At 28.3% G+C, this 20,805-nt stretch overlaps 1 protein-coding gene across 1 annotated transcript in view; it reads left to right on the top strand.

Moving 5' to 3' along the window:
• LOC127291624 (protein jagged-1-like) overlaps positions 1-20,805 on the top strand; it is a 436,579-nt gene that overhangs the window by 396,687 nt on the left and 19,087 nt on the right. The window contains exon 5 of the mRNA XM_051320822.1: positions 14,867-15,507. Within this exon, the coding sequence (XP_051176779.1) occupies positions 14,867-15,507 (641 nt within the window). The remainder of the gene's footprint in view (positions 1-14,866; positions 15,508-20,805) is intronic.

Here is a 20,805-nt window from a genome sequence, read left to right as displayed (position 1 = left end):
TGGTATACTTATATATTTGGACCCACTGAAGACGATAAAATGATTAAAACGTTTAAAAAAATTCATTGTTTAATTATTTATTAATGTAAACAATGACGTGTCGGTAAATACGATTTCTCAACATTGACGAGAAAAAAGTATGCGGGGAACTTTTCACTTGAACAAACTTCCAGTGAGAGATTTGTTCATTAATATGTAAAGAAGTTTTCTGGAAAATATCAAGTCGTTTCATTAAAAACTTTACGAGATAAAGCAGTTTTTCGAGAACGGAATTTACGCGTCAGCGCCACCGCGCACCGTCGCCATAGAGAACTGAACGTATCATACTATACACGAAGAGTGTCTGTTTACCACAAACATTGCTCTATGTTTTTACAATATTACTTTCCTAATTTATCGATTTTTTCTTCGAAAAAAATCTATTATTTTTATTCGATATTATTTTTAAGTCTGTTAAGTTCAGTTTTTTACATTTCAGTCCTTTTTTATAATATGTAACGTGTGAAATATTGTACGCTATTGTTTACAAATATATCGATTTTTTTATAAATTGGTGACTATTATTGTATGTTTTGTAAAAATTATTGAATAATTCAATAATTTTGCTTCCTCGTGGAGGAAGCTTTGTAGTATTTTCGTTTGTAAATATTTTCAAAGTGTCGGAAACAAATTTTTCTCTATATAGAAACATGTTATATGACATCCTGATCCATTGTCCGGATGTATGTATGTGTGTATGTGGATCCCTTTTTTGTTTAGAAGATAACTTTAACAGATTTTAATGGATTTAGATAAAATTTGGTAGGCTCATTTATCATATTAATATCTTGTTTTCAGTGTTTTGTCTAAAATTACCAAAAAAAAATTTATTATATTTGTATCTGCTTTCCTTTTATTCTGCTTCCAGGCACTTTCATTTCTTGATTTTTTTCTACCACTTTCAGTATTTTCCGACATAATTGTAAAAACAGATTTTTTGCAAAATAAAAATAAAAAATCGTCACATTTAACTAAACATACATTAATTTACTTCACTTACATTTAGAAAAAAAGACCAGGTTATGAAACGTTAAACGGTCGGACCGGAAGCATAGGGGGCGAAGCCCTCCGCAATAAGATACTGAATATATTGGACTAAAGTGCAAACAGGAACTAATTACATAATAGTTATTTTATAACAAAAAACTTTTAACAATGTGACCTTACAAAAGAGTAGGTTGAGTATCTTTGACCTGTAACTAAAAAAGCCAAACGGAAAGATTATGTATTCATAACAAAGAAATCAAATAAACGAAATTTAGAGCAGATTTTTTTATTTTTTAAAATGAACACATTTGAACATAAAATAGGAAAGTTTAGATAATGGTGTTCGTTTTAGAACTCGCGCTAATATATATTTAAAATACAAATAGAGCGCTTGAACAAATATTATAGACAACATTAAATGTCTTTTACACTCAAGGGCTTAATTTTAGAAATTCATTCACAAAGTAATCTTCAACGCCATTTAGTGTTTAACGCGCGTACCACAGCTGCCGCTGACGGTAGTATACATATATGGTAACTCAACAACTGCATGCACTGTACACTTAAAACACTTATTATGAATTAATTATATCTTAATTTACTCTTATTATTGCATAAATAAGCACTCTAAATGTCTATTAACCATTCCTAATAGTTATTTACAACATATTTCGTCGATTAACGATAATATTTTACAAGGAACCGAATCGTAACCCAATTCGGTTACAACTCGGTTTACCCAATCCGCCAGGGTAAGTTTATTGAATTATTGATTTACAAATATTTTATTCGATGTACGATACTTTAAAAATTGTAAATAGAATTATATGTTTATATATTTACCTTCATTGCTAAGTAATGGTGATGTGGGGCTGCATTTGAAAACTGATCAATTTCTGTTATTTATTCTGATTTTATATAAAATAAATAAGAATTATGTAAATTAATTTTTTAATAATTTTATACAAAGCTGGATTTGCTCATTGTAATAATTAAAAACTTTGAAGCAAATAATAATTATAATTACTATATAATCTTAATGAGTTAATTTTTTTATATTTTTTAATTTATTTAATTATTATAGCCATAATAATTGTTATATTTTTTTATTAATTAATGAATAATTAATTAGAAATTAAGTATTTGTTCGTTATACATGACTTGCATACTTTCACAGAAAATTAAAAGGCATTAAAATAAGCTGCAACGCTTATTATTTTAATCCAATTTTGATTATTTTAATCCATTTTGGTATTAAAATAAGAAAAATTGGATTAAAATAATAAGCGTTGCAGCTTATTTTAATACCTTATAATTTTCTGTGTTGACGCCGGGCTACGAACGCGGCACATGACCGTAGTGACGTCGTCACACACACACACAGGTGTATAGTATTAGTGGTACGGATTACTATTTTAATAGTAAAAAGTCTGATCTGCAATAGTAAAAGTTGTTACTTGCAGTAGCAATTTTTATATTTCACAGTATTACTTATTCGAAGTTCTACGAGTAATATTTAAAAAGTGTCGAATGTAAAAATTAATACAAAATTTAATAAAATTTACTATGGCGTTATAAAATTTAGAAATCCTAAAGCAATTTTTATTGCATCTGTAGCAATTTTTAAAAACACTATTGTAATATTTACTATTAGTAATTTTTACTACCAGAAATAGTCATATTTACTCATGCTTAGTAAATTTTACAAATGGGTCAGTCCACTGACTTTCGTCTAATAGTGGTTGCGACCAAATTTTTAAAAAATCTAGTTTTAATATATGTGAAACTCGATGATTCCCTGAGTTCATTAACCATAATATTATGGTAAAAATTTTATTCCCTTTAAAAATATTAAATATCAAACACAGGAACGAAAGAATTATTGCAAAAATTTATTATTTTTGGATGATATAGGGTAACGGCACCAGTGAAGGAACTGACACCAGTGAAAGAACAAATTTCATGTTTTGCATTCTAATTAGTGTAATAAGCAATTTGGTATTATAAATTATATGTTTTTATGTTCCTTATTTAATTTACGTCTTTAGTATCTAAGATACCTAGAGAGTTAACACGTAAATTTTATAAAAAAAAATTTTTAAAAATGTTGTGTTGCAAATTTATCTTCAACAATAAGAACTCTTCTCTGACACGTTATTTCTTTTTTCACATTTAACTAATTTAAACTGCCTTAAATCGTCGGTCTTCTTTAAACTAAATTTATCTTGTGTATTAGAAATACTTCTTTTCATTTTAAAGCTAATAAAATATTAATTTGCCATAAGAAAAGCAAATTCCGTCATTGGGGTTTTTTTTTTTTATTTACTAGTGAAAGAACAGAAATGTTTTTTCACTGGTTCCAATGCAATCCAATGAAGGAACACCTTCAACGAATAGTCTGAAGTCAAACAAAAAAATGACAAAATCAAATAGGTTAACACTGTTAGGTTACAATAATATTGTCAAAATAAATTGCAAGTAGATGATTGATTGTAGGTTATAAATGCATTTTCAATTAAAAATAAGATTCTGCAAACTTAGTTAAAAAATATTCATAATTATCATTAATTTACCTTTATTTTAGTATATTACAAACATTTTATTACTTTATCTTTGTTTTAATATATTTTTTAAATATATTTTAAATATATATTTCACATCTTTCTTTCACTGGATGCAGAAAATTCTTTCATTAGACAATTTGTTCTTTCACTGGTGAAATAGGTATGTTTTACTTATTAATTAAAATTTTATTTAACATCTTATATTTATGAAAATTAAATATGACCTTCGCATTCTACACTTAATTAGCTATCGAAAAAAAATTGGTAAAAAAATTTTCAATAACTGCATTCAAAAATAATAAATGATAAACGTATGCATTTCCTTAAATGTTCTTTCACTGGTGCCGTTACCCTACGATTTTTAAAAAAATTTTATTTAAATATTCTCAAGATTTTTATTTACTTATAACTTTTTTGTCAGTGCTCCGAAAAAATTGAGGTTTTGCACAAAGATTTTTTATAATATTCTTTACCTTCTATTAAAATCTTACGAATGTGTTTTACTTCGTTTTGGAGATATTAATTTTCAAAAAATTTTATGTAAAAGGTTAATTAAAAGACTTGAAGTTAACTAACCAAATTCAAACTGCTCCATTTTTTATAAAAATATATTAAAATGTAGCGATTTGAAATTGGTCAGTTAACTTCAAGTCTTTTAATTAACCTTTTTAAATAAAATTTTTTGAAAATTAATATCTCCAAAACGAAGTAAAACACATTCGTAAGATTTTAATAGAAGGTAAAGAATATTATAAAAAATCTTTGTGCAAAACCTCAATTTTTTCGGAGCACTGACAAAAAAGTTATAAGTAAATAAAAATCTTGAGAATATTTAAATAAAATTTTTTTAAAAATCGTATATCATCCAAAAATAATAAATTTTTGCAATAATTTTTTCGTTCCTCTGTGCAGAATAAAGTGATTTATGTTTTTAGTGAGTTCCAACATCTAATTTTTAATAGTTTTCTAATAATAGCGTTTTTAAAAAAATTGAAAAATTTAAGGTTACAAAATCACATTGTGAACCTCCTACTTTTGATATTTAATATTTTTAAAGGTAATAAAATTTTTACCATAATATTATGGTTAATGAACTCAGGGAATCATCGAGTTTCACATATATTAAAACTAGATTTTTTAAAAATTTGGTCGCAACTACTATTAGACGAAAGTCAGTGGACTGCGAGGAGGAGTTTAAATCTTAATTGTTTTTGGGTAAAAATCTCCATTCTATATTTAGAATGGAGATTATTATAATATAAGATTATTATAATATTGTCAAATTAAAATGGAGATTTTTTGCAAATAAAAATTAAGATTAATCTTCTCCTGTCTACAGAAAAAAAATTCCTATTCGTTGTGTAAGAAATTAAAAATGTAGAAAAAATTAAAATTTTTAAATTAACAATATTTAGTTTCATTTCATTAATAAAAAATAAAGATTTTTTGCTAATAAAAATTAAGATTTAAACTCCTTCTCTCTATTAAGAAAGATTTCTATTCATGGCGTCAAAAATTAAAAATGGAGAAAAAATTAAATTTTAATTAAAAATATTTGTGACAAAAATAATTTTTAAAGGAATTATTGGTTAAAAAAATTATTTATTAATTTATTTATTTATTGACATTTACGGGATCAGCCCTTTATATTTAATATATTTAAATTATATTTTTTATTTAATTTTTATTATTTTTTAATTATAATTTAATTACATTTTAATCAAAAATATTGGTGAAAAAATTAATTTTTTTATCAACGAAAAGGTGAAAAATATTAATTTTGAACGGAAACATTGGTGAAAAATATTTATTATTTCATCAAAAATGTTTGTGAAAAAATTAATTTTTTCATTAAAAATATTGAAAAAAATAATTAAATATTTTATTAAAAATATTGTTGAAAATAATTAATATCTTATTTAAACCAATATTATTGATTACAATATTACTTGCTTTGATAACATAATACATCTTTTTGACCAATATTTCAAGTAAGAGTTTTGCTTTTTATAAAAAAGTTTCAGAAGATATTTAAAGAAAGGAAAAGATGAGTGCTGCCACCTACCTACTAAAAAGCTCGACTATATTGATTTTATCGACAAATTTTTTTTCATGCATTTTAGGTTATGTTTATAAGCTGTCACTATTTAATTATCGAATTGCACATTGTCTTTGATTTTCTGTTATTTTCATTTTCAAATTAAATAGTGAAATAGTCTCCGCAATTACACTATTACGAAAATAACTGAAAATAAATCGTTTATTTTTCAGTCGATTCATTTCGGTTATGATTAATATAATTTGATCAAATTTTTTGCATCGAAAAATGAAACCGCTTCGTGTATCATTTCTAAAAATGATTTACAAAACGCTCTCATTTTTATATAACTTATATGCATCAAAACGTTGCAATAGAAAATGATACAACCAACTTTACTGTTAGTAGATTAAAGGAAAAATACAGGGAACCAGATTGGAATTGAATTGAATATAGTTATATTCCAAAAACTCGAAATTTCTGGAAAAAGCGTGTTCTTCCCGTCTTAACTTTTACAGTTTTGAAGCTAAGAAGCTGAAACTTGGTACACATATTTAATTTCACGAAAAATATAGCCTACTCCTTTAAAATATTATATTTAAATATTTAAATTTAAATAATCGTGAACGGAACCCTAGGTCAGCGAGTGTAACTCGTACTTGACCAATTTTTTATTTTACTTTCTAGGGTTCCGTACACCTTCGGCGTACCGACGGAACCCTTATGCTGACTCTACATTGGCTGCGTAAACGTGTACGTGAACGTGAACGTGCTGACGTCACCCATTTGAATAACATTGTGACGTCAGCACGTTCACGTTCACGTACACGTTTGCGCAGCTAATGTAGAGTCAGCATTATAAAGTCGGCTCTACAATCCATGGTACGCGACGCGAACGTGAACGCGACGTGCTGACGTCACCCATTTGATTAACATTGTGACGTCAGCACGTCGCGTTCACGTACACGTACATTATAGAACCGACTTAAAAAGACTCACCCCCGTTTAACTCAATGTAAAAATCTTGGCAATCTTCAGAGCCACCTGCACAGGGCAAGTTGAACTAAATATGCTCTGCATATGTATTAGTTTTCGTATATATGTAAATGAGTGACTTAAATGTGTTAAAATTTGAAACAAATCTGTAGATTTATTTTTGTAATTCCTTTTTATATTTTATAATTAAAATGTAAGAATTTAAAATTTAATAAGAAAGACGTATTTTTTATAGTTTAAAAGAATTTTGAGTAAATAAAGTAAATGATACATTAAAAATATTAAAGGCTAATAAAATATATTTTTAAGTAATATATACAGAGGAAATTAATTACACGATTTAAAATAATACATTGAAAGTAAAATTAAACGGTAAAGTTAAAACATTTTATTTAATATATACTTATGCTATATATAAAAAAAGTATTATACAAATAATAATAATATTAATATTAATAAAATGAGAAAAAATATGAATAGAATATAATCATGTGATACAATATAAAAACTATATAAATAATAACTATAAACTAAACACTAAGAAATCACAAATGTTTTAAGATATATTAGTATGTACTCTTAAATGAGATTATAGTTTTTTTTTAAATTATGCATTATTTTTTAGACATGGTAGAGTACGAATGGTATTTACTTTTTATCGAAGTAACGTATTTCAATTTGGCTTTTACTACAAAAATATTAGTTCTAGGATACTTTTCCAGATCAATGGACATATTTCCACGTAAAATTGCATCTAAATATGCTGTAATACATTGCAAATAATAAGAAATAAAACATTTTAGGAATTGAGTCATAATTTCAATCCTATGGGGAAAACAACTTATGTGCTCAATTCTTATTTCCTTTTTTAAAATATTTGATACTTTTTGAGAAATAGCAGTTGTTGCATAAATATTAGTTACTAAATTTCGTGTAATACTTTTCGTGTCATTAAATAATTCTTTAAAATTTGATGATGTTATTGCGTTATTGATAATGATAGAACAATTATTGCATGTTTGAAAAAGAGGTGTTTTCTTTTTTAAACTTTTAATTAAAGTCGCAGCATTATTCGAAATATGTCCCTTTTCTGGAATAGTATCCTGATTAAAAATCTTATGAGCTAATCTTTGCACATGTACATTTTCCCGAACTAAATTAACATTATTATTACTATTTATTGATTTTAAAGACGCAAGTAGAAAACTTTCATCGTTTTCACAATTTGAATGCGATGATTTGTAATTACTAAATGTATTAAATAATAATGTTTTAAATATACCAATAAATTGAAAACAATTAGGTTTCCGATTAGTACTTAAGCCACGAATTTGTGAGAAAAAGTTTTCTAGAGAATCTTGATTTAAATGTCTTGTTTTTAATGAATTGAAACCTAATTATTTTAAATTTTTCCACAACACTTTGATGCCTTGAATGGTTTTTATAAGATTTTATAATGAAGGTGGTTGGTCTACAATTTTTCTAGTGGACTTATTTACAAATTTCATTTTAGAAAAAATGGCAATTGATTCATTAAAAAACTTTAAATGAAAACTATCATTTGTTAGGAGTGTGCGAAATCGACTTTTTGGATCTGTACTTACTTTACCATTCAATTCAGTATTAATACTTACTCGCTAAAACATAATCCTCCCCTTTTACCTTCATGGTGTCTCTCACTAGCGTTTTAACTGCTGCTTGATTAGCGCTGCATTGATCGCAAACTGTAGCCACAGGTGTAAATCCAGCTTCTTTCACAGCTACAAGTGCATCTTTTATGCACTTTACCAATTGTCCAGATTTCGTTGTCGTACAAAAGTTGAAACAAACTGGTATTTTATCTCCAGTTTCAATTAATCTAAACATGAACACCAAAGCCTGATTCGCGTACTCTTCAGTCCTCACAGTCCCCCAATCTTCGAAGCCAACAATTTTATCTGTACATTCATCATAATGAACACCCAGACTTAGATGGACTTCATCCCACATTAAAATCCCAACTTTTTCTTGTTCGGATTTGCATAACGACACAGCTTCCTTTAAATATTGCTTTGTTTCAGCAGTTATACCAGTATCTAAAGGCATCTTTTTTAATAACGATAAAAGAATGGTTTTAGAAGGTAATGGGAGGAAACTCTTCAAATAGCGATAACATCTCGGCGACTGCTTATATATAGACAAACACAAAATTTTCTCAGTAAAATTATATCTTCTGCCTTTATTTTTCTTTCCCGAATTTATCTGCAGCATGTTGACGAATTCCCGCTGAACCGAATTCATTTTTTCGAACTGCTTTTGAAAGTGGTACCCATCCCTCATTTTTCTTTTAAAATTCCTATTACTGAACAATATGAAAATTTACTATTCATAAAAAGTGCCTATATTTGAGTAGTTTACTTTCGAAAATTGGTAAAATTAAATTTGTCTAATTTTTATTTATTTTAACGAAAAAATAATCTGTTAAATAAGCGACTTTACTTTAATATACAAAATACTTAAAAGTTACTCAAAACCCTATAAAAAATGTAAATTATTGTCAAAATTTAATATACTCTTTCGATTAGAACATAAAGCTACTCAATTTTTTAAATGTATATTATGAGATATTTGTATTTTAGGAAGGAGACAATATTTTAAAAATTTTTTTATTAAATATATAAATTAAGAAATATATATATATATATATATATATATATATATATATAAATACGTATATACAATTGTTATTAATATAATATTATACAATATTTTACAATTAACACCCAAGCAGCACGGTATATTCCATGAATATCCCTTGAATACCACCTTGGAATATTCTCATGATCTTCCATGAAAATCAAAATGTTTCGCCTCATGGGAATATTCAACGGTGGTATTCAATGGATATTCAGAGGATATACCGTGCTGCTTGGGTATTCGAATATTTAAAATATATTATTCCTCTTTTTTGTATAATGTTTATTAATTACATTTCGAAAAAGTTTAATTGAATTTAATATATACCTATTATTCTTTCTTCGAAGTAATCGATTCTCATGCTTAAGCCGCGATATTTCGTCGAACATTTGTTTTTCAAGCGGAGTTTTTAATCGACTAGAAAGAATAGGCGTCCGACAATATTCACGGCATAAATTTGCTCTTTTCCGTGTTTCAATCGGAGGAGTAGAACCTTCCACAACATCCATTTTTTCTGGGGTGTTGTCCTCAGGAGCACGCTGTCCTTCCATGATTTGGTTATCATCAACTTGTGGGTGATTTTCTTCGCCCAATGAGATGTTTGAACTTTTGTTTTTCTCATTTAAATCATCCATCTATAACAAATTGTGCTTATTAAAAAACTGTCTTAAAAATGAAAAAAAGTATAAGTCATTTTATTTTACCTAAAGTCGTTGCGGCCTATTTTTAGAAAAATCTTATATTTCGAAATATTGACTTTTAATATGCATACAATTCATTTTTGACAATTATTTTATGAAATATTTTTTCTTTATGTTACAATTTAGTTCTTAAGTTGAGTTGCACGGAAAATAGGTTAGATGACAACTTTGAAAATTGAATAAAAAAGAACATAAATAATTGGTAATTTTTTTTTCATTGATATTTCTGAAAAATAGTCTAATTTACCAATATTAATCCATATTTGTGGAAAAAATTCCAAAATACTACGTAAAAATTAATATTCAAACTTATAAGTTTGAATATTAATTTAATAATAGTATAATAATAATGAATATAATAATATTAAAAATAAAAAAAATAATTATTATTATGTATTACTTTTTACGTAGTATTTTCGCCTTTTTTACACAATTATAGATTAATATTGGTTAATAAGACTTATTTTCAATAAATATCAATAAAAAGAAATTTAACAACTAAATTATTGTGTTCTTTTTTATTAAATTTTTAAAACGGATAAAGTAACCTATTTTCTCTGCAAATCAACTTAAAAACTAAATATCAACGTAAACAAAAAAAATATTTCATAAAATAATTGTCAAAAATGAATTGTACGGATATTAAAAGTCATTATTATGAAATATAAGATTTTCTTAAAAATAGGCCGCAACGACTATAGGTAAGATAAAATGTAATGACACATATATATTGATAAATAAATTTTTATAAAAAGTTTTAAGAAATTATATTAATATCAATACACATCAAATATTTCGCATTTTCGAGAATATACTATCATAAAAAAAATCTTTAAAAATTTTGAAAAAGAAATATACTAAAAATTTATATATGTAATGAAGATCTACTCATTGACATAACCTTAATAAAATTTATAAATTTTTTAATAATGATTTAAAAAAAGTAAATACTTACCAATACATTCGAAAAACAGTTTTCATAATTCATGTCGCCAATCGATGAATAATCCAATGTCACATTGTTCACCAATGTCCACATTGACCGATGATGAATTATTTTCGTCCAAATCAATTTTTTCCATTTTCAATTTTTGGGGTAGATGCAAAGTTGGCACGGAAATTCTAAATAATTTTCTTACACCTTTTCCCGTGTAAAAGAAACATTTTTCAGAAAAATGTTTGGCACATATAAAATATCGTTTTTTAATTATTTCTTGAAAACAGAGTTTTACAAGATCTTCATTTCCCGCACATTGCAACCATGTATTTCCAATTGCTTCCTTCTTTGGAAATTTGTGTCCAACTGCACTTTCACCACACACCTGTTTTGTTCCACAGTTTTTCACCACACACATGTTATTTTTCATTTTACAAAAATAACAAAACAAAAGTTTTCACCAACGAAATTTCAAAAAATCAACAACGTCTGTTCAACTGACAGTTGAGTGTTTATATGCGCTGTCACGTGTGCCACGTAATAAGTTTTCATACATTTTCAAAGATTGGTTTTAGCCAAAATCTTTAAGAAAAATTTTTATTATTTTATTTTAAGGAATTTCTTTCCAAGTTGCACCGCGAATGACGTCCTTTTAACCTTCGACCGTAATTTTGAGGTTATGTTAGTATATTTTTTTTATGTATTTGACCAAATGTTAAGGTTGTGTTCGCCTTTCACATATGACCTTTGAAATTTTAGAGGAAGGGTCATATCTTGACCTGTGATATTAATTTTGAGGTTATTTCAGTCTCAACTTCGTCGAGAACCATAGTTTTTTACATATGACCTTGCTTTTGAGGTTATGTTCGTTTTCATTTATGTTTCTGTCGTGTGACCTTGAGTATTGATATTATGTTTATTTTTAACCTATGTTTTTGACATGGTTAGTATAATCCTAGAGACTGCGATGGGTCATTTCACGTCAAGAGGTCGATGAGTTTGTGGTTAAAATCAGAACTAACTAACTAAACTAACTCCATTTCCAAACTAACTAAACTAAATAATAATATAGGTATGGTGAGTTCCCGCGTAGCTTTCAATTTTCTGAAATTCTCTAGACAAATTCTGAACGGTATGCGAGTTGAATGCTTTGTGAGGTGAATGATAGAAGAGTACAGTGAGTTCCAGCGTAGCGTCGAAATGCTCGCCGAGCGTTCATTCTTGAAACAGCGGCGGCGTTTGTGGCGATATTTATTGCAGTTTTTTTATTTTCAAGATTAATAACAAATTTAAGTTTATCAGTTTTACTAAATTTTTTATTCTTAATTGTTTTATGTACAATGTTTTTAAGAAGTTTTGAAAATTTTTTGTATCTTGGTCTAGCTAAGAATAAGTTTTTCTGTAAATATTAATTTTAAAAATGTTATGTTTTGTATAAGGAAAACGCAGCTAGCCTCAAAAATGGAATTGCAGCATCTATAAAAATTCATTTTTTGCACTTCCATTTCGACTAATTTCATCAAGAAACAGAAGCAATACAAAAATGCTTCTAAGAAAAAAACAGTGAATATGGTCTTCCACTTCTACTTTTTCTCATTCCCACTTCCATTTCCAATTTTTATTTTCATTATACTTTTTCTAATTCTCATTCCCACTTCCCCTTTTGTAATTTCCATTTCCACTTTTTCTAATTTTCATTCCCACTTCTATTTCCATTTTTCCACTTCTAATTTTCATTCTCAATTCTATTTGGACTTTTATTCTTTCTAATTTCCATTGACACATACATTTTCAGTTTTTTAAATTATATTGGATGGAAATTAAAAAAACTAGAAGTGGGAATGAAAATTTAAAAAAAATGAAAGTGGGAGTTGGAGTACGAAAAAGTGGGAATGAGAATTAGAAAAGTAGAAGTGGCAATGAATATATAAAAGTAGAAGTGGAAACGGAATTGGAAATGAAAATTAGAAAAACTGGAAGTGGGAATAGAAATGAAATTACATAATCGACTCTCTGGTTTTTCATCTTTGTTAACTTAGGCAAATTTCCCCGTAAAAATTAACCAAAATTGACTTAGGCACCGGTCAGTCATGTTGAGAACTCATAGTTTTTTACAGTTGTTAGTTGTGGTCAACATTACCGTACACTGAGAAAAAAATGTTGTTGAATCAATGACATATGGATTTGATTCTATGAATAGTGTCATACCGGGCTGCCTAACGTATATGTCATTGTTTTGAAAGCACCGATTTTAATGATTCGATAGTGTCACTGTCATTGAAACATAAGCATATTTCTGAAATTGATAGAAAACTATGTTAATGTAAAGGTATTTTTATTGAGTCAACAGAATATTCTTTTGAATCAAAGTAATTAACATTATTCGTCGAACCGACATTGAACGAAAAATAAGAAAATTACATCATTCGTCGAACCGACATTTAACGAAAATAAAGCCATTATGATATTAATTACTGATTCTCTCTAAATGCTGGACGACTCTCTCACAACAGGACTGTGAGAGGAGGGGGGCAGAAATTGTTTCTTGCAACGGACTGCAAGATGAGAATTTCCCTGGCTCGCGACTGCCTTCAATTGGTACTAAAAAAATGTCGTCCAGTGACTCTACCGCCTCCACAATAGAGCCTTTCCCATTAGAGAGAATCTAATATGTAAAGTGCAGTTTGTCATTCATTTTTACTCAGGAAGAGCCCTGTGATAAAAAATCCTGTTAACTCTCATTTAAAATTAGCTGGGATAAATTCACCCTAGTCCTGGAGGCGCCCAGAAGTAGGAAGAAATCATCCCCCAGTCTCAGATTCCAGAGCTGCACCTCAACGAATCTAGGACCGATCGCGTAGGTAGCATGCGCACCATACTAGACCTTGGAAGCTCCCAATTGTCTAGGATGCTGCATAGATTCTTGTATCTAGGAGAAGCTCCTCGTTAAGTATAAGATTCCTTAGTAAGGGTGGTTTTTCGGTTCTCCAGGCAGAGAGGCTCCTCAGACCTGGAATACCGATATTGACATCAGGAAGATGAATGAGAAGCTCCTCGTAGCCCGGCAGCAGGCGAACTGTCGAAATTTTCAAGTCGACATCGGTTTATAGAGTTGGCTCTGAGCTGTAAGATAGTGGGGAGAGAGAGGCGCGCTATGGAAGGGAGAGTGAACGGGTCGCATGGTGGGACTGCTTTCGCGCTGGCTCTTTACGTGATCCTTGCTTAATGGTGTGAGTGTACTGTGAGACTACTCACACTCATATCATTACAATTTTACATGAAGTAAAAGTTTTTAAATATCATTAATGCCATAAACATCAGTTAAAGTTGAATAATATTGTTGAAAAAATTACAATTTCAGAACTATATACTATACGTCATTGAGCGACTCCACGTCAAATGATCGCACAGATTTAGGCTATTTTGATAAATTTTTATATAATTGAACAATTTGGGTTCCTTTAAGGGCCAAAAAAAGAAATCCTAAGTATTTTTAAAAAATTCAAAATATTTTTAAAAATATTTTTTTGAAAAAAATATTAATTTTTAAACAATTTGTTTAAAAAATAAAATTTGTTTATAACTTTTAAACATGTTCTCCCTCATTTAAAAGCGCGATAAAAATCATGAATATTGTTTAAGTGATAATAAATCGAAGATATACTTTTCGAATTATTTAAACAATTAAAATTGTTTTTTTAATAAAAATTACATCCGATTCAAAGTGTTCTGCAACTTATTTAATTGTAACACAGTATACAGACAGGCAAAAAGATTTTAAGCAACAAGCTGTAGTTACCCAAAACTTTTTAAGCTTACTATTGAACTTTATTTTTGGAAGTGACTGTTGCAAGTGTACTACCTTAATAAAAAAAACATAATTTTTCCTGTATTAATATGTGACTTTATTAAAATTTTTTAATTGCAGATGTCGATGTAGAAGCGGATTTACTGGAAAGAATTGTACAAAGAACATGGACGATTGTATAGGTCAGTGTCAACATGAAGCACTATGTATCGACCTGGTTAACGACTATCATTGTTCCTGCACACCTGGTTATTCAGGAAAAGACTGTGAAATTGATATTGACGAATGTGCCTCCAAGCCATGTAAAAATGATGGTGAATGTAGAGACCTCGTAAACTCTTATGAGTGCGTTTGTCCAGTTGGATATACTGGATATCAGTGTGAGATTGATAAAGATCATTGCAGTCCTAATCCCTGTAGAAATTTATCTCCTTGTTTTAATACTCAGACAGACTACTATTGTCACTGCACTCCTCAGTGGCAAGGGAAGAATTGCTCCGAGCAGGCTACACATCACCTTCAGTTTGGAGACTCAAATGATGGTCTAGGATGTGGAAGTGAGGAATCTCTTTGCGGTGGAAGAGGTAGATGCAGCAGTGGTAGATGTATTTGTGATCCTGGATACACTGGAGTCCATTGCCATGAAAATATTAATGACTGTAGGGGAGATCCTTGCATAAATGGAGGAACTTGCGTAGATCTGGTCAATTCTTTTCAATGCATATGTAGGGAAGGATGGTCTGGGGATCTTTGCGATCAAGGCAAGTTTAATTTTAAATGAATATTTTCTTATTATTATTATTCAAATCTCTTTTAAATAATAATTTTAATTAATTTTATGCATAATTATATAGAAAAATGCCGAAAAACAAATAAGTATCTACTTGAAAATAATATTAACAGAAACAAAATTCCCCCTGACAGATTCCTACCATCACGAAAAAAACTTAGTGTCATTTTTGTTGCAACTCAAAATGAGTCAATGCTAAACGACATAGAAAGTGGCGCCACCAACCTGACTCATTTTTGCTGCACTTCAATATAAGTAGCATACGCTACTCATTTTGAGACCAGATTTTTTCTGTGATGATAGGATAGCATCTCTATATCATTCTTTGAAATATATGTTAGGCTCAAAGACCGAAAACGCTCATTGAGCGAAAAAATCGACCACAACGCGTTGTGGCCGTTTCAATTCAGCCACAACGCGAAATTCGTGTTGTGGCATAACCAAAAATGCACAGAACGCGTTATGGCAATTCAAAAAGGGTCACAAAGCAAAATTCGTGTTGTGGCTCTTTTAATAATCGACCAAAACGCGTTGTGGCAATCAAGAAATGCCACAACGCGTTCTGCCTCTTTTAATATTAAACTACTACGCGTTGTAGTAGTAAATGATACAATTTTTTTTTTGCTTATTGATGAACTTTATTTATGATGACAATTATTTATTTTTACATGAGCTATTATTATGACATTTTGAATTGCACGTTACATTATTAAGACTTTTTTTTCAACTGGCATTGTTCGCATAAACTCAAGTACACGTTTATGATTTGTCGAGTAACGTTGGCATATTTTTTTTTAAGTTCGGCTTCCATAACTAGAGATGTCTAATTTTTTTAAGCAATTTTTGGTATACGTAATGTTAAATTTATAAGAAATATAAAACTTACCGTTAAAATCTTACACAGTTTGGTCAATTAAAGGTAGTCACAGAACTAACTTGTCAAGTGTTAAATTCAAACTAAAAATATTTTCAAACAAATCTACGTATATATGTTATACATACATACAAATACATATATACAAATATACATACAAATACATATATACAAATATACATACAAATAAAATTTTTTTTGATCATTTATTCTTATTTAATTATTTTCTGTAAAAAAGGAGAGATCCTCAAGTAAGATTTGACGCAAGTGGAGCTGAACTGTGATTGGTAGAGAGTAACCGGAATCGGAAGTTAATCCAAAATTTATTTGATTGTTTCGAAATGAGCACGGTTGTTTGAAATGGTTTTTATTAAAGGCATTTTAAAAGATGCCGCATATTTTGATCAATAGTTAATTATATTTTTTCATCACTTCCGATTCCGGTTACCTGCAATAGTAGTGGAAGGGGAAACATACGTCAACTCACCCTTGAGGATCTCTATAAAATAGAAATTATTCCGTCTTAAGGTTCAAGTTTATGTGCGGCGTCTTGTATATGATCATGTACCACGGTGCGCCTGAAATTGATTCAAATGAAAATTACTTGCACTCTAAAATTTCTTGTGCATTTTTAATCTTTGCGGGTCCTAGAGTATTTTTAAACAAAAAAAATAATCACCACAGCCCTTTTCGAGAAAAATAAATTTTAACATTTTTTCATTGATACTCGTATACAATTGGCGCGCTATGCGGGCCTAATTCTATGCATGTATTCAAGAAATGTAATAAATATAAACAGTATAAGTAAAAATTATATATATATGATATATATTTTTTTCTATATTATCTTAATTTCTATTCATTTCAAAATGACACATCACACAATATTTTCGATAGGCGGATATAATCAATATTCTGTAATATTGCCATTTAAAATAATGTTATATTGTTGCAACATGTTCGTCTATTTGAGTTTTAACACTAAAAAAACATTATATTTTTATCAGAAATATAATTATTATATAACATTTGTCTGAATTTAATATTAATATTAGGAAATTTCCAAATTATTTATCATATAAAAGTTTTTATAATAGATTAAATATTTAAACTTTTTTTCTAAAAAATATTTAAGATTATGCCACATTGCATTTAATGAAAATTATTTATAATACTTATGTGTTAATATTAGCCCGTAAAATGCACATTGAATAAAAATCATATTATCATTAAAAATTACGTAACATTTTTAAGCATATGTTATTTTTGATTTATAAAAATTATTTAAAAAATTAAATTTATGTGAATAATATTATGCATTTCATATCTCTGAGAAAGTTTTCTATCAATTTGAAAAGATCGACTTAATATTTATAAATTTAAATTGAATATATGTTTTAAAAATATCTTGATGTACAATTCACCCATGTATGTGTTCATGATCCACCTAATGTTTTTGTCACTTTTTCAAAAAATTGAAAATGTGTTTTTAACCCAAACATTTTTTGCACAATAAATTTAATTTTTTTGTCTAAAAAAGTAATTATTTGTGTAATATTGTCTTTTTAAATAATAAATATTAAGGAAAAGTTTTCTTCTCACTCTGATGAAGGAGAAACAAATCAGTTTTCTCTTTTCTACTAAAATAACAACGCTTTTCCTTCTCACTCTATCTACAATTATATATGAATTTGGATATAGTTCCGATTAGAAAAATGAAGAAAACCAATAAAAAAAATTTTTAATGATGGAGAAATAGTGTACATCAGAAGTAGAGTGAAATTTGGTACTTGTAGATATACTAACGTATTTTAATGCGCTGATTACGAAAGTAATAGTGAAAATAGGCGCAAATGTGATTATCATGTTATAAACCATAAAAAACACCATAAAATTATGGTTTTTTGCTATTAACTAATAAAAAACGCAAAATTTTGAAAAATGTTTTAGACAAAAGTTGTAAGTCTCAGAAAACACACATTGTATGTCCTATACATTTTTCACCTTAACTGATTAGTTTTTTAAAAAAGTTCAAAAAACCTTGGCGAGAGGGGTCGGATATGGGTGAATAGCTTTGCTTGCTTGTATTTTAAAGACACTTTGGTGAGAGGGGTCGGATATGGTCGAAAGTATTCTTCAGACAAAGTCGGGTGGGATCCTTTCTCTCTTGTTATGGTGTGCACTGTTTCTCCATTATTTTTGATGTTTTTTTTTATTTTTCTCGAAAAATAATCACTTTTAGTAAAAAATGTATACAACATAAAATATGTGTTTTTTGAGACCTACAACTTTTGTCTAAAACATTTTCTGAAATTTTGCGTTTTTACGAGTTAATCGCAAAAAACCACTATTTCATGGTGTTTTTATGGTTTTTACCATGATAATCAAATTTGCGCCAATTTTCACTATGATTTTCGTAATCAGCGCACCAAAATACGTGGATATACATAGTTTCGAAAAGATTGGAGATTTGGGCTAATCGGAACTACACCCATTTATTTATTTAAATAATTTTATTTAAAGTAAATTTAATTTGTTTAATTTTAGACTCAAACTTCAAGCTTTAAACTCTATGTTTCTCTAATGTTAGGGTTGTTTTTATTTGATTTGACACCGCAAATGACTGTTAACTTTATGACTTGACATCTGATTTAAATTGGTAAGATTATTTAAAATTTGATTATTATTGTAGTTTATTTTATTTTTTATTATTTATTGTATTTTTTTATCATTTATTGTATTTGTTTATTTGACAATTTATTGTAATTTGATGTAATAATTAATTAATTAATAATTAATTAATTATTATTATTAGTATTATTTAATTTTTTTGTAATTTGACTCCCTGAAAAGGAAATCATTTAGATTTCGAAACGTTGCAGTAAAATTTTATTAAAACAACAATGGTTTGAATGTTACCGTTTTATTCATACGAAACCTGTAATTAATATAAAATTAAAAATAGTAATTAACCGTTGGAGCATACACAGTGTCTATGTCAACTTTTAGTTTAACCTTAAATTTCTTTAAGAAATTTTAACAATTAGATTTCTTGTGACCTCAAAATGGTTGTTTTAGGTTCTATTAATTCGTTTCAATTCTCCCCGAATACCATGCTGCAGTTATTTTTCGCGTAGATGTCGTTAAAAAAGTAAAAATCACTTTCATTAAGTGGCAAAAATTCGTTTTTTAAAAACTTTAATATCGAATTTATTTTTGTTTTATTGTACCACTATTTTGAAAAATGTTCAGGATCACAGTCACTCTGACAATGAGTGTGGTTTGTGTTTAAAAAAAGAGATGTGTGCTCCGAGGGTTAATGTAAACGCTGATATGCGAATATAATAGTCGAAACCAATTAAATCGCCGGCGACCAAAAAGGTTTGGCGTGACTTTCGTTGGATCCCGCGTTCAGCGAGTTTCCAGCTATTCCAGGGGCCAATGAAAACCTCGTATAAGCCCTTTTGGTCACCGTCGGTTCAATTTATTTAAAAAGTAAGTCAGTTTAAAAAGGATAACACATTTTTATGTTTGTTCAACACAATCCACCAACTTTAAATGTCGTTAGAATTACGCGACTGTACAGTTAAAATAAAAGTCACTATGTATAATAATTAATTATTATTATTAATTGCTAATTATTTAAACAAATTAAAAACACAAAAAAATACAATAGTTTGCATAAATTTATAAAGTTTACAAAAAATGTTATACTATCACTCCACATGAAATTATAACTTTCATACTACAATTAATAATTAATTTTAAATGTTATTAAATTGCTCGCGTGTCGAGTACTAACTCGTCAATTGTTAAAATCTATCAAATTTGCGTTCGCGATTTCTCATTCGTTAACGGCATTCTTCGTTCGCTCATTATTTGCCAATAACGGTACCCGAACATTCCCCCGAATGTACTTTTCCCCGAAAACCATTTTCCCGAATACACAAAAAGGACAATTCCCCGAAAGTAAAAAAAAGACATTTCCCCGAATGAAAAAAAATTGTTGCAGAGAAGAAAAATATATTTTTTCCAAATATTTTTACAAAGTGATTTTTAAGACATCACGATATTACAACCAACTGCATGCAAATAATCTTTCCAACCCTTGCCGATGTACCCGCTAGTTCATCTTTAATTCAGAATTAAATTCATAAAATTAAAATGTCTGAAAATAATTTTAATAAGTAATTAATTAATTTTAATAACCTTGTACTATGGCATTTGGGGGAGCATGTGGATCAGTAGCTCTTTTACTTATTCGACATTTAATTTTCTCGGCTTCCATTTCTTCTCTCATTGGTGCATGCTCATGTTTTAATTCTTTCGTACCTTTGACTATTGTTGTTGACACATTCGTACATTCCTATGTATATTCCTATTTCAATTGCTATA

The sequence above is a fragment of the Leptopilina boulardi genome, unplaced genomic scaffold (genome assembly GCF_019393585.1).
Source record: "Leptopilina boulardi isolate dan_hultmark-lab unplaced genomic scaffold, ZJU_Lbou_2.1 LbouV2_149, whole genome shotgun sequence".
In the NCBI taxonomy this organism is placed as follows: Eukaryota; Metazoa; Arthropoda; class Insecta; order Hymenoptera; family Figitidae; genus Leptopilina; species Leptopilina boulardi.
The sequence above is the reverse complement of the archived record's forward strand: the minus strand, read 5'-3'. Positions and strand labels throughout refer to the sequence as shown.